Source organism: Tribolium madens, unplaced genomic scaffold (assembly GCF_015345945.1).
Source record: "Tribolium madens isolate multiple individuals breed KSU strain unplaced genomic scaffold, Tmad_KSU_1.1 Scaffold_19;HRSCAF=116;Tcas5.2_LG9, whole genome shotgun sequence".
Lineage (NCBI taxonomy): Eukaryota > Metazoa > Arthropoda > Insecta > Coleoptera > Tenebrionidae > Tribolium > Tribolium madens.
The window spans coordinates 12,103,225-12,119,577 of record NW_025400983.1 but is presented as its reverse complement, the minus strand read 5'-3'; the positions used below and the strand labels follow the sequence as shown (position 1 = coordinate 12,119,577).

At 31.3% G+C, this 16,353-nt stretch overlaps 1 protein-coding gene across 2 annotated transcripts in view; it reads left to right on the top strand.

Annotated features, from left to right (window-relative positions):
- LOC123008869 (5-hydroxytryptamine receptor-like) overlaps window positions 1-16,353 on the top strand; it is a 145,106-nt gene that overhangs the window by 107,770 nt on the left and 20,983 nt on the right. For both annotated transcript variants that reach the window (XM_044404902.1, XM_044404911.1), the window contains exons 3-5: window positions 928-1,056; window positions 1,350-1,574; window positions 6,824-6,957. In XM_044404902.1, coding sequence (XP_044260837.1) covers window positions 957-1,056; window positions 1,350-1,574; window positions 6,824-6,957 — 459 coding nt within the window. In that variant the 5' untranslated portion in view covers window positions 928-956. The remainder of the gene's footprint in view (window positions 1-927; window positions 1,057-1,349; window positions 1,575-6,823; window positions 6,958-16,353) is intronic.

The window sequence follows — 16,353 nt, the reverse complement described above, 5'->3', positions numbered from 1 at the left end:
TTAAAATATTTACAAGAGAAGCGAAACATTTCCAACTCTTTCAGAAAGTAATAACACGTTTTCTTCTGAAGGAAAATGATTCGGTAGGAAGATTATTCGGCTTGTAATTTCCTGTTTAAAATTATCTTAAAGTCAGTCATTTGACGGCTTTAATGAACGATTAATTACAAAAGGGACGTTTGTTTAATTTTGTTGCAATTCAATTTTTTGAACGGTTAAATCTTAATGATTGTTATGAATGTTAAAAATTAGTGTACAAAACTAAGGTTTTTTATTTTCACCGGAAATAGGAGAAAAATGAAGTAAATAAATATGCACTTCTAACTCGCTTTTAACTAAGCTGAACTCATAATTTCCTGATTTAGATGGGAAACACAACTTCACAAGAAGAGAACAAGATGGAAGAAAATCAAACTTTAAAACGTTCAAAACATTTAGATCAACGGCAAACTAAGTGTAGGTATTATTTTGACGAAATATTGATGATAAAATGGTGAATGCGCCGGGAAAATAGATATAAAAAAAATAAATTTACAATTTTATTTATCAACAATTCAGTTAATATCTAATACAAAATCATTGTTTTTTTGAACTTTTACGTCAAGAAAACGTGACGTCAAGGTATCAGTATGCAGAAACTACCTTCAACTTTTAAATCCAACTCACATTACCTTTTCCCCAAAAAGGAAAAACAAAATTTTATCTCAAAACTTGAACTGTTCCAAAACCAGGATCATAAGATTAAGGAGAGAAAACTCTCCATAAAAATAAAAATAACAAAAAGTTTGTTTTTAGCTCACAAACTCAATTATCATCGAAATAGTTCAACACAAACGATAATTTTATGCATTAACGCAGTGCAATAATTAACGTTATCTGAATTAAAACTAGAAACGGTAATAAATAAAGGTTTTGATTTGTTTGCAGAGGCGTTCTTAACGCATCTGAACTGCAAGATGAGGACAGGAAATAATCCCTGCTGCAGCTGGAGCGGCTCTGCCAGAGCCACAATCTTTGTTATCATCCTGCCAGCGGCCACTTCCGCCACGTCTTCAGGTAGATTAATTTTAGAGCAAACAGTTCAGTCAGAAACTAACAACAACCCTTGAGCAAAATTTGGGTATAGAGAAGATTTTTTCAGAAAGGGCTTGGCAAAATCAATTACTATTATTTATATTGTTTAAAAAATCACCTGAAAGGGATAATCATTTTTATTTTTATTTTTTTATTGGAAACAATTATTTGCAAACCGTATTGTAGTAAGTTTATAAATGACAAGAGCTATAGCTGCGTATTTATCCAAGAATAAAATTATTTCAATTTTTTTTCTTATCTCTTAATTTCCGCAGATCTGTACCACTTTTCCACCGCCGAAAATGCAACCTCGATGGAAACCCTCTACGAGCCGTGGAATTGCACGAAGCTTCCTTGCAATTTCGAGAACGAAACTCTGACCCATAACGACACCAACGACACGCTCAGCGATGCGACCAGAGGCGAGCCTTTGGCCGACCTTATTCTAATGGGATTTTTGTCAGTTGTTCTCGGTCTCATGATACTGGTCACGGTGATAGGTGGGTAAATTTCCTCTTTTAAGGACATTACAAGAAATGACGTCGTTAGTATCGACGAAATCACCGATAAATACGCAAAGGGAGCACCCAACAACTCTCCTTTTTAAAAGAATTACAAACATATGGGGTTTTTCGTACGGTTTTTCTGAAAAGGTTTTCGTTTCTCTAATTAACGGGACACATTCTTTTAATTAAAAAACTGGTAAGTTATCGGCGCAAATAAATTGCGATGGAAATGAAATAAAGTTCAAAGAAATTCGTTTGACGAAAGCAAAGTGTGCTCAAACAGTTGTGCACAAAGTAATGAAACTAAATCCGACACAGTGCGTGATTTAAATTAGCACAAAAATAAACCCTCAAAAAGAGAGAATTTATGAATTGTCTTTATTTATTTAATACAAATTTTCTAAATGCAGAAATGTGTAAAAATGCACTTCTTAGAAAATTGCAAAGTTGGTTGAGCTAAATTTGTCTTTATTACAGCTCTCTACATGTGGAGTGCATTTTCAGTTTTGGAATTCAAAACTTTTACGTATATCAATAAAGTTTTGTCGAAACTTGTTGAAAGATTCCTTAATCAAAACAATTTCCATTTAGTCTGGCAGGAAATGAAGAAATAAAAAACAAAAAACGTAATAATAAGAAATCATATGGGGGAGAAACGCGAGTGAGATAATAACAAAGGCAAATGAGAACTTCTGGCAAGATAGTAAAAGCGGTTGTAAAGTGTGAAGAGGTGCCCCGATAAAGTTTTCGGGATTATTTGAAAATTTCACACTGGATGGAAAATTTACGACTTAACTGCAATCCGAGCTATAACAGAATTAATAATTCGCTCGCATTTTTCTCCAAAGTGGGCAATTAAAACCGGAAGAGATAATAAAATTAACTTGTGAAAATTTCGTCCCGTTTTCGCGCCATTTAATTACATTTACCGGAAGTGGGATTTAAAAGATATTCTCTGTGTGAATCGTTATCAGTCACTTATTTTTGTGTAATTTTAAATACGTCGGATTTCTCCTTCGATTTACGAATAACTGTAGAACCTTGTTAGGGATTATCCTCGTCTCGGCACATTAAAATGGTTTGCGTTTGTAAGAGATGTTCTCGAGCAAAAAATCTCAAGTCCTCGTCATTTTAGAGCTATGCAAATGAGAAGGCTTTTACAAAATACTTTTACGAGCAATTGCATTTTGCTGGGAGCATTTTTCCCATCGAAAATGTGGCATCTTCTAAAAAATGTATAACTTCGCAATTTACGATGGAAATTGTGAGACTTAATGAATGTTCCCACGGTGATAAAGCGAACAAAAATACCATGTTTGCAAGAGATAAAAACCGTCTAAAATTTGTAAATTAGCCCTGGCAATGTAAGAAGAGGAAAACTCTTGTTGCACTGATATGAGAATCTGCGAGTGATTGCTAATTGTACCTTTATTGGCATTGTTCGGTTCTCCTACTGGATGTAGTGGTTCATTGGTTTGTTCGGAGTATTTGCATCAGGTGAACTAGCAGAAGGAGGAACCTCAGGCTTCGATCAATAGCCAAAGCATACAATTAAATCCCGGTTTTTACAACAAGAGACATTACAAAAAAAAGTTTTAAAAAGTATTTCCATTTTGCTTGATTGGTTTCGTATGAATATACAAAGAATCATGAAAAAAATCATTATTCAAAACGGTGACACAATGGCCTTTTATCGTGCTTCCAGACAAACAACAAAATGTAAATTACCTTCTACCACTTTGCAATTAGAGGAAAAAATAAACGAAACGAGCCAAGTATTGCCCAATTATTTGTAAACTTGAAGTGTATTAGAGCAGTCGCTGGCAATCGTAAGCACTCATCTTGAGCGCAACTTCTACATTTCAAAACCATTTACATCAACATCAGTACAACTTTTTAAGTCGAAGACACGCTAAGAGATTCCTTCACTACCTTTCTGTCAAAGCAATATTAACGTCTTTTACGGTATACTTCGTTTTAATCTGATTCAAGTCATTGTGTTGCTCAAAGACTAAATAAGTTTTGTCGGGTAAAATTGTTACTAAGGTCAAGATGACAATCTTAAAATAAAATTAAAAGTGACAAAAATCGACAAAGGGTCTTGCCAGGCTTGAGATAAATAAATTATCAATAGCATTTAACTTAAATTCTTACGTCAATTGGGTCTAAACTCCCCAAATTGAATTTAATAGACGATGGTGTTTAATTTTGTTAAAAACTTTAAAGCCTCTTTTGTCAATTATGTTGAAAGTTTTGATATAACGATTCAAGATAAATATCTGGCAAATGTTTATCAGGTTCAATAATACAATAAATTATCATAAATATGAATCTGAAATCAGAAACTAACATATCAATGGTATCACATATAAAACTATATAATATTATTATTGATTGTTATTGACATTCTGTTATGTGACAGGAGACTTCGTATTATTATTTCAATTTTAAAATTTCATATGCAACGTCGATTTTGTTCCTTCAGCGTAAAATCTGAATTCATATTGATATTGAATTCGGAACAAACTAAAATACATACGAGTATATCTACCTAAAATCAGTCACACTGCAAAAATTGATGAAAATATTTTTTGGAAAATTGAACGGGTAGTCAGAAAGTTTAATTACAATTAAATTTTAGAATTTGATTAAATTATCCCAGATGACACTTTGATTTTAATTATTTTTAATTTGATATTCCATTAATAAACTTATAAAAATAACTTATAATTTGTTTTTAGGAAGCTACCTTTAAAAAATCGTACTTTTACTTTTTAGGAATATTTTTATCAATTATTATTATTATTATTATTATTATTATCAATTGACTGAAATGTAAAACAATTTAAAAAAAGTTTTTTTGGAAACTGCGTTAAATAACAAGTAGCTTTCTTTTCTCCAAGTTCACTCTCCCATAACACAGTTCACTAAGTAGGAGTACTACTCGTAAGTATGACTGTAAACTGATAAATATCAATAAAAAGATATTTTGTTAATAAACTGTACTTTTCGACTTTTAGTACATACATTTATCAATACGTTATTTGTAATCACAGTGTACCTACGAGTACCCGTGGAGGGAGAAACACTCTCCCGAGTACCTAATTTGTGACTAAGATTTTTATTTTAGTCATAAAACACTACGTGCCAAAATTGTCGCATGTTTTTCGAAACCCGGTAAAACCGAGAGTCAAACTAAAATTGTCTAAATTTTAAAGTCATAAAACCTAATAATATATCCAGGGAGCTAGTCAATATATAAGGACATTTTTAAATTCTGAACATAGACCTATGTTTAGCTTAAAAAAACACAGATTTATTTAGTGATAGTCTCGGTAACGTGTCTACAATTTTATAGTAACGAACTAAAAAATGCTTTATTTACAAAACAAACAGAAAAATTAATAATAAAACATAATTGACAGTAAGAAATAAAATTATAGCAAACATTTTGCCGGAAACAATAATTTGAAAAACGCAGATCATTTTTCTAACAGATTTTTTTTATAAATATATTTGACATTTTTAAAAAACGCTACGAATACGCTTAAAGAATTTTATCGAATAATTTTTTTTTAATTACTACTCTCATTTGCTTTTGGTAAATTTTAAATAGCATGAGAGAATTTTAATTATTTTCAAAAAGATTTCAAATTTAATATTCTGGAGAAAACGTTTTTTTTTTTTTTCTTATTACAACGATCTAACACATTTACATTAAAAGGTAAAAATAACAACGGGTGGTTTTTTTTAATTTGACGTCAAGGCTATTCATAAAATTTTGTTAGCGAATTAATAGTTATTTATTCGTCGAGTTTGAGTGTAAATCGGACKCTTTATTTGACCGAGTGGATTTTTAAACCACGAGTGTAACGAGCGGTTTACCATCCACGAGGTGGAATAAAGCGTCCGATTTACACTCAAACGAGTTGAATACAACATTTTATTCTTCGAATTAGACTCAACAAGGCTTAAATTTGCTTAAATCTGTTAAAAATAATTTGACGTTTCGTATTGAAAAATGCCTAACAGTTGTCAAAACTTCCTTACACGGGAGAAAAACCGTAAATTTTGACAGTGCCGAAGAATAAAAGTTATTAAATGACATTTGACACCTCGCAGGGCGAATTAAAAATTGTAGTCCGTTTACAACAGACCGCCAAATGTGACGCCAAATTAAAAAAAAACATCCGTTATTACAATTTAAATAGTTATTTTTTTACAAGTACCTAAAATACAGTTTTTGCGGACAAATCGTTGCTGTTGATGATGGGTCGGCAAAAACGTTTTAGGTACGTCTTACAAACAACATTTTTTGTTAAAGCTCCTAAAAAACACCTCTTATTAATTAAAAAAAATTGCCACAATCGTACTCAAATTAACTTTTTCGTTTGGAAAAACTGTTTTTAGAAACTGAGTACCTAAAATAACCGTTTTACGTACTATTTTATTGAGTCCGGAAAAGACTAGTCCCTAAAACAGCTATTTTCGGGAGTGTATAAAAAAAATATTTACATTATTTTTGATTCTACAAAGAACGTTCAACTTGGTCTCCATTTACCTGCTCGTACATAAAAATGAATTTGTTTCAGAACCAGTTTTAAATAAACTTTTGAAAACTTAGAAATCCAGCTATTTTATGTTGTTGAATTAAATTATTTTCTGCAAATTGAATTCTATTTCCGGAATAATTTAGTCCAGGTGCGAGCATTTTTACTGGAAGTAGCAGAGAAAAATGAAGTAGCCAAACTGGGAATAGAACCCAATTTCCGGCAGATCCTGTCACAACTAACGATAAGTTCGCGACCACATTTCAATCTCACTATCCACATACATAAGTTTCAAAAACGCCTTTTCTGCAACAAAATATTATATTGGCTTTCTGTATGACATGAATTTTTCAATTTTTAAATATTTTGTATTCCAACTTTTGCACATTTGTAGATGTAGATTTCCCAAATACCTTTTTTATTGTCAATAATCTTGCAATTAATTGATTATATGCAGCTAAGTATTTGCTACGAGTGTTTTAACCGGTGCGTATTATTTTCCCTTTTGCATATTTTGCTTAGAATTTCATATATTCTGTGAAACAAAACCCATTTTCAAATCCCGTTTATTTTCTATATCACGGCGTTCAAAGTTCTTCCATTTGTCGCAAAATACCCAGTCGGCACCGTCTGCGTCTTTTCATCTCGGCATATCCGAAAATATCAACTGCAATCTTTCGTTGTATTTTTCAGGTAACGTTTTCGTGATAGCAGCCATATTACTGGAGCGAAACTTGCAGAACGTGGCGAATTACCTGATCGTGTCTTTGGCTGTGGCCGACTTGATGGTGGCATGTCTTGTTATGCCTTTGGGTGCTGTGTATGCGGTGAGTATTACACTTTATAGGTACACGTGTTTAACCCCAAAAATTGTGACTTTTATTGCAATAAAAATTTGCATGCAGTGTATTTCCACTAATTATTTCTAAGTTCATCATTTCGGGACCTAACCTGTCTAAGGATTCGTTAAATCCTAATAGAAGTTGCCGCTATCCCGTCCAAATCATAGCCTGTCGATAGTAACAACTATGATGGATTGCCCCGAGTAATTGACTTGCTATGTAAATAGCAAGTTGGGGCACCACTTGTCACGAGGGTGATGTTAGTCCCAGAAGCATCGGAATGTTTGACGCTTCGGCACGTAACAATCTACAATCGAATCTAAACGTCTGGACTTTGAACCCGATATTGAGATTTAAAAGCAAAAAGAAGTTCGTGCATTTTCTCGTCGAGAATTTTTTAATAAAAACGTATTAACTCGTACGTGGAAGTGGTTTCAGGGACGTAAATGATAAATCTTGCACGGGCTAATTTAGATGCCTGCCTTTAAAAGGCTTAATTAAAACTGAAAATAGATAGTTTAACAGTGCACCGTAAACTTTATTGTCTTTATACTTACTTATGGCAATTGGATTCTCTTGAGAGGTAATTCAGTTTAGGCAGTCCCTAAGAACCGCTGATTTAATTATGAAGGTGGAGACATCGCTTAAAAATTTTCTCTAAAGGTACTAACTTTAAAACATATCACCAGAGCATTACGATATGTTAACCAAAAATCTACATTTTTTTTTTATTTTAGGTAAAACTAGACATAAAATTTAATTATTTTAGCGCAATAAAATGAGAATCAATATTTTAGAAAAAAAAAATAAAAATAAAATAATAGTTATTTATTCAATCCTCTATGTTAAAATTGAATTTTATCTACTCTTTTCTTCATGTTAATATGAAATTTTATCGTCTAAATGATAAAAAATACATCCATTGTTGTATATCTGCAGTTGTTAGTTGCTAACGATCTTTGACATTAGATTTCATTGTTGAATTTTACTTTGACATTTATAAATATCGACTGACTAGTGAGGATTGAATAAAAATTTTTATTGTACACGACGATAAAATTTTCATTATCTTTTCGAGCATTAAATTGCTCTCAAAGATAAAATTCAGTTTTATCGTCTTGTAATCTATTTCGAGAAAAAATACGCAAAATATTTGTGACAAAATTACAATTAATACAATTCATGTTAGGTATGGTAGGTACATGTCGTAGTTTATTGACTTTTTTGATTTAAGTCTTAATACAGTTTACGACTTGAATACATGGTACTAAATGCTACTAAATTGTTTTTTCTTCAGATAAATTGTTTTTTTTTAAGTTAAACAATGATCTTAAGAATTATTAATCATTGCTCTTTTGAACAAAGCAAACGTATTTATTTTTGTTATAAATTGTGTTTTAACGAATATTTTGAGCCAACGCCATTCGTCAGAACAGAATTTTAAAAAATTCCTATGACTAACAATAGTATTGTTAGCAATTATCATAACTTTTGTACTTTAAAAATATATTCAGCTATTTCCATAACCACACAAACGAAACTAAAACGCCGATAATTCAATTTAAAATTTGTAACAGTCATTTGGATTCTAAAACCTTTTTGCCTTTATTCAAGTTTATAATACGATGTTAGTTATTAGGAGTAAAAGTATAATAACGATAGTTATTTATTATACAAGACGATAAAATTGAATTTAGCAATTTAGCAATTTAGAGTCGATAATGAAAATTTAATCGTCGTGTATTTTTTATCATCTAGGCTATAAAATTACATTTTAACATGAAGAAGAGAGTAGATAAAATTCAATTTTAACATAGAGGATTGAATAAATATAAATTAATCAATAATCAAACTGAAGCACAACTAAATGCAGGTTTTTTTTCCTTATGCTTTATGTATTTCATTTGACGTTTCTCGTTTGATAGTCAAAAAAAGTGTACACTACAAGAACATCACACAATCATTTATCATTTATTATTTTGGCAATTGATCATAAAATATGTCATTGTCAATTTGGTAACAACAAAATATTAATTCATGGTAGAATTGTATTATTGTTCAAGGGAATTAAATTAATTACGACTTGACAGTTTTCAGTTAAATAGTCTTGAAAATAGTCTTGTATATCGGGTGTCCCAGGTAGGCTTGGATATAGGAAATTAACATGGGAAATTAATTTATATTTTTTTACAGCTGCAGGAGTAACAGAAATCAAAGTTTTATTAATGGAGCTTGTAGTGCTCGAAAAGAGCTATCTTATTGACATTGTTGTCTTTTCTCCAATTAACTCCATTTGAGAGAAAACGGCTTTCGAAAAATCGAAATTTGAAATTGCTGGGTTAGCCTTATTAAGAAACAAACTATCAAGTCATAGCAAGGGCTTTTAGTTGACAAATTTTCTTTTGGCAACAATAACTTGATAGTTCGTTTCTTAGTAACTCTAACTCGGCAAATTCAAATTTCTATTTTTCGAGGGCCGGAAAAAAATAATATCTAATTTCCTATGTTAATTTCCTATATCCAAGCCTGCTTGGGACACCTGTTATAATTTATTAGCATTCTTATAAAAATGCTGTCAAATTAAAACATTGTATAAAATTGCAGAGCTTTAGTAGCGCCGTAAAACTGTAGTTATTTTTAATACACACATAAAACTCAAATTAAAACAAAATAATATAAATTCTATTTAATTTTACGTCAAATTGTACATTTTAAATTACGTTTGTCGTGTTTAAAGTGCAACAAAATATTACGAGATTAAAACTTGTTATTGGATTTTACAGATATCAGGGTTTATTATCCCATAAATAATTTTCAGCAAATTCGAATGTGCTGTATTTTCATTAAATCATCAAAAATTTGTCACCTGACACAAAGTTTTAAAAAATATGGGCGGAGAGGTCGTATTTACTTATTTAGATTTTAAACAATAGTAAAATAACGGGTGTTTTTTAAATTTGGCGTCAAAGCTATCCATGAAAGTTTGATTGTGAACGAACCATCGTATTGAAGTTATTAATATGACATTTGACAGCTCTCCGGGCATATTAAAAATTGTGGTCCGTTCACAACACACTCATATCACCGCCAACTATGACGCCAATGTATGTATAATGTAACAAATTTAAAAATACATCTAATAAAATGTAATAATAAAGAATAGCATATTTTTTCATACGGGCTAGATTATAAAAAAACGCCTCAAGTAATAACTCCATTATTTTTAAAGTTATGACAATTTTTCTTGGAACAAAGTTGCACAGTTTATTGTTATCTGTTGTTCAATTTCAGTTTCTTAAATGGAATATACCCTGTTAATTTTACCACTTTTGGATTCTTCGTTTAATTGTCTTTTAACAAGTTTTAGTACCATATGTTTAAAACCAATCGTTAGTGAGATATTCGTCAATTAATCTATTTATTAAAGTAGGCAGTGGAAAACAATAATGTCAAACAATTTGAGAAATGTCGTTAGCTTGTATTTTTTATTAGTGTTTTTAAGTTTCAAGTAGGTATATTTTGAATACTTACAATAAAAATTGTGGAAAAGCACTACCCTTATACAATGAGAGGTTTCCAATTTTCAATAATAAAAATTATTAATTTCTCTGTCAGCATAGAAGTCTTAGTTCAAAAATCTCTCCTTTCATCTAAAGCTGTGTCCTGAACTTTTGCCATTGTTGTGTTTGTGATGAAGTTGAAATGTACATATTTCCTTGTTGTTTTCAGTAGATAAAAGAGCAATTTTAATGCAATGAATCATCCGCGAACGCTCATTAACTCAATCTCATTTTTCACATATATCAGAATAAATCCGGAATTGTTGAGAGTTTTTCATTTCACGTCCTTTTCTGCTCGGACAGAAAGCTTTATTTCGTCAGATGAAAGTGAACTTTTATTCTGAAATACGAGACGACGCATTATCCTTTCAAGTCGAGTGGCAGTTATAGCACATCGTCTCAACGAGACCCTTAAATAGGCAAACATCTTTATATTATTAAAAAAGTACGATGAAAGAAAGACCAACTTTAGGAGCACTATAAATTATAAAATAATTGCGCAGTCTTTAACTTTCTATAGGTTATGTGATATGTGGTAATTTTTGTGGAGAGGTAATAAGTATTGTTTCCAATGCATATTCAAGTTTGAATCGCTATAACAGAACGTTTTTTTGTACTTTAAATAGAGCTAAACACGTGTGAAGACCTAAAATGCTTGACCCAAGAAAGGAACTTTATGTAGGATAAATGCGTCCTATAAAATTGATAAAGGTTAAACCAAGAATCAGAAAAATGTTCTTTAATTCAGCACGGACAGAATAATAGGTATCGACTTGAAGTTCCACAGTTCCGGCTCACGCTAAATTCCATTAACAAAATGGACTTTTAAAACAGAAAGAAACTGCTAGGTCAGAACATGAGGGAGAGAAACCTCAAGATAACCCCGGCCCTAAGACAATCCGATAGCCTTTGCGCGTCTTGTTTACCTTCACAACACCAATGGAAAATCAACTCATTACAGCCCTTCCAATTAAGCCAAATAAATAAAACAGATGACCTACTCATTTTCTTTCCAGTATATCCCTTTGAAAAATCACCAAGAAATAATAGATCACTTTCTGATCCCTCCTTTTACACGTTTTCGAGAATGAATGTAAATTTCGCATTTTTTAGTGACAGTTAAAACACGGCTTTCTCTTTCGCTTGAAAATGAGTGAATGTTGCAGACAACACCTATTTCAAAGGATTAACAGGATTGCATCCTCGACATGGGTCACTTTCTGGGGCTATTTTCTAGACGTTTAAATCCTTTTAGGACTCCGGTTTTGTGGTTGCCGTACTCGCTTGATGTGGCCTTAGTGACTGACGTGATTTTAAGTGAATTTGACAAAAATGATGCACATCCACGCCCAAATGAAAGTGGTCACAAAAATACTTTTATTCAAGCCGATAATGTGAATGTTTACTTATTAGCAAGTAAATAATCCTAAATAAATATAGAGTAATTTCGAGGTTCTAATTTCAAGTATTAAGAGCTTAAATATTGACAAGGAGGGGTAGTAAACCCACCATCGAAAGGCCAGGTATAATAAAAGCTTAAACTAAACCATACTTACTCAAAATAAACATGTGCACAACTAAATTTACCACAGACATCAATTTATCATATTCTGTTTATATTTTTTGTATATACAGTATAACAATAATTTTACGCAATATTGCAAAGTCCATAAGTTAAAACAGTGCTGTCATAAGGGTTTTTTGAAGTCAGAGAAAGACAAACTATACAGCGACGAATCGAAATAATTTGTTGTTACTATGCCTACGTATATAATTAATCTATCTTGCTTTCTTCTGTTGTTTTTATATCTATTACTCTTCAATTCATAACAGAAGCAATGGGGCGAAAAATTATTGCAAAGCAGTATGTAAGAAACGCTACAAATTAGACTAGTGCAAATTTTTATTGTTTTTTTACATTTTATTCTAATTTGGGACCTATTTGGGTTTTTGCGTTTACTTTTTCTGGTGATCACTACTGTTATATTTTGACATCCAACAGCAAGTTTATAATAGTAATTTTTTTCACATTATCTGATTATGTATCTATATACCTAGGTACTCATTTCTTGTTAAAGCAAGCAACAAATCACAATTATGATAATTAATACTGGTTTCTCGTAAAAAAGTTTAAGTTTTTCGCCAAAAAATTCGCACAAAATACATTTTTCCGTGTTTTTGTGAGCGACAAGTTTGTATTATACTTCCAATATCAAGAGTTCCGTGCACCTGCGAGTTGCCACAAGGGCACGATGTTTTAGTAGAAAAAAGATAGAATAATAAATAATACTACATAATTCAATAATATTAGTATTAGTACGAGTATTATGCTTTTATAAATGAAAACTTAAAAGAACATTATAATTGTTACGTGTATGTTTATTGCTCTTTCAAAATAAATATTGAATATTTTTTTATAATTAAAGGTGACTAAATAAAAACCAAAACAGCTGTTTTTACAATAACAAATTTTGAATTTTCTGTTTTGACCTGAATGCAAAGAAGTTAACCTTATTTTCATGCACTGTAAAATTCAATTGGAGCTTGGATCGACCATTCCTCCATCTAATTTGCTTTTCACTGTTAATATAAAAGGACATTTAGGGTCGTATTGCATATAGGTAATGCAGACAATGTTTAATAACTGTAAAGTACGAGTACATATATGAATTTTTTTACGATTAGTGTGTCATTTTTCGCGCTATATTACTGGGAAAACTTAAGCGGCTATTTGCTAAAACTTCAATTTAGCTTTATTACTTTATTTATTTATATTTTGTATACTTTCCTAAGAACGTCCGATTTGCTTTGAAATTTTTTGCTGTTTACTTTGCTGTCTCATGTGTGATTAAAATTGTTTCCCAAGTTGATGATTTGCATTTGATAATCAATTTATTTGCGATTCATGAAAGCAGGATTCAATATCGGTCGACAAAGTAAAAGATAGCTTATAAGTTTGCCTAAGTTTGCAGTAAGGAGGTATAAGTTTAAGCTTTATGAGATTTGGTAGAATTCAAAGTTGAAAAGAGCTTACGTCTCGTATAATGTCTTAAACAAGTAGGAAATGGAATTTTAATACAATTTTCATGGATATACGCGAAATAGAATTATTGCTTCAAAAAGGTTTTAAGTGTTCGCAAAGGTTTAAATCCTTTTGGCAAAACACCAAAACGGAAAGCCTGTCCAGAAGTGCAGAGCCTCTGTCCAATTATTACAGGATTATCCTGGCGTAGGAACAAACCTTCCGGAACGGTAATCCCGGCATGGAACATTCTTACTTAACCAACCACCATCGAATTTGACACGATTCTTAACACGATTTCGTTTCAACTTTATGACAAAGACCGATTTTTCATTGTCAAATATTTAATATCAAACTATATTAGATTTTAGCACAATTATTTACAAAACGCGAGATTCTTACGCTGTAACGAAATCTAAAACTTTCAATTAAAATAAATGTTCATCAAAATTCGTAAAGTTTAGATTGTTTTCAACGATTTATTCAGCAAAATATAGAAAATATTGTGTTTTAACTTACTTGTATTTTATTTTTGCCAAACTAAATACAATACTTTCCTTAAATTTTATGTAACAAAGCGTTTCTGCTTTTTTTTTGATAATGTAATGGTAAAATTCCTGCACTCGCCATGAGATATCAGGACAATGAGATAAGGATAACGGTTGCTTTAATACGAAATCTCGCAAATGTGACAAGGAAAGCATTTTGCATTTTTTTTATTTTTAACACGATTAGAACAAGTCCTTTTGTGACAAATTGTCACAAACCCAGTCAAACAAACTCTTATTTCCAGTTACGTTCATTCAGATATGTAACATAGATAATACATATTCCACATACCGGATTATTCCGGTTGGGATGAAATTTTTCTGGTAACAATTGTGTTTTAAATTGTTAAATATAGTCTCTGCTGCTAATAAAATAATCCAAAATTCCGGTTTACCAAGGTTTTAAGCTTGCTGATTGTTAGAAAGTTTACTTTGAAGCTCCAAACCAGGTCTTATCGCGCAACGAATCTCTCTTTACTCTTGAAACTTTTCGAATTGATTGGAATCTCGCCTTCAAAATTAAAATTGTTACATCTCACCTTCCCTATTAATTGATTCCCGAAGAACTCACAAATTTTTGGGGTTTTTCCGACTCGCCGATTTCCATTGTAATGAATGAGTTAACCGTCATCGTTGCGTGAATAGTAGCCAATTATTACAACTGAGACGTTTGGGACAAAGAGATGGCTTTACACTCACTTAAAATTTAATTTGGTTCACCGGAACCGAAAGACCAGCTTGATTTCGGAATAAATATAAATTCTTGATGAAACAAGATTTCGTTTGCGTTGTTCGGCTGACTTTTAGTCGAAATTGGACCACTGCCACAATGTTAAATTTTTCAGCCCGTTCACCTATACTAAAAGATTTGATTGTAAAATAATCCGGACAAATCGTCTCCCAAAAAGGGACACTTAACGCTAGAAAAGGTCAAATATCAACTCCGATTTATTGACTCGGAAGCAGCAACTCAGCTTCCATCAACATTTTTCGAGTGCTTTGACGTTGCAACCTCTTGATAATTGAATACCTGTTAGAATTCTACAATTGAACATCTACTATTGTTGCATTGCAATAAATTATAATATGGTTGCTTGTGCAATAACTCTAACAATGTACCCAACTATAATTTCTGTTAACACCTTTACCCCATAAATTTTGCAAAGATCATAAAAGATAAATCTTGATTTTTCCAAGTTTATATCCCTTTGAAACCGTAAATGAAAACATATCGTTTGAAAAACGAGAGACTGTTGCTGCTCGAGGGTTTATTCTTAATATTTACAGCTTTGCGAGATTGTGCATTACTTAAATTATTCAAGCACGGTACAGGCGTCATGAATTTATTTTAAAACTTAATATACCGGCAAGATTCTAATGAAAACAAGGTGTGGTGTCGAGACGACTGAGTTTTAAAGTTTAACAAATCAGAAGTAATGGTGGAATTTGAATAAACTGTTTCTTCCAAATTCACCTGACAAACTGTAGTTTAATCGATAGAATCAAGAAACTAAAAACTGGAATTACTGTATTAAATTAATAAGTTGTGCTTTATTGTAATATACAATATTAGGTATATTTGAAAAAAAAAATGTAACAACCACAATTAAAAACGCATTATGAAAATGCGTGTGCCAGAACTCGCGCCTCAGACAAAAATTTCAAGTAAGATAAGATACCAGGAACATGAAAAAAATGTTTAAAAAAATTTTGACGTTTTTTTTTGGCATTTGAATTTTTTTTATGTCTATTTCATGATACTGATGATCTTGTATATGTTTTTTTATAATTATTTAGTAAAGGTACAAAAATTTTGACAATAAAAGCCACAAACAACATTAAACAGAGTTACAATTTAGGATACAGTTTCCTTGTTTCCTTCCAACAAAAATAGAGTCAAAGTGCAAAATTTAAACTCTCATATAGTCGTTTTCATATTAATGTGCATCGAAGTACTTAGTCGTTTTCAGGGATTATTTTAAGTTGGCCACCATGCGAAAATTCAAACAATCCTGACTTCAATACTCCCTAAAAATGTGTACCCCAATTTTTGAGGTAGCAAAAAAATAACTAAAGCTAACAACGTAATTAACATAGGGTGACAAACATAAAATTTTATGTCATTATGTGATTAAATTTGTTCTGAATAACATTAATGACACTATTTGTGTGAATTGGACTTTAAATTAAAGATGCATTTACAATTCTACAACTTACTTCATGCACATGTATAACTTCAAAATTTTTATAA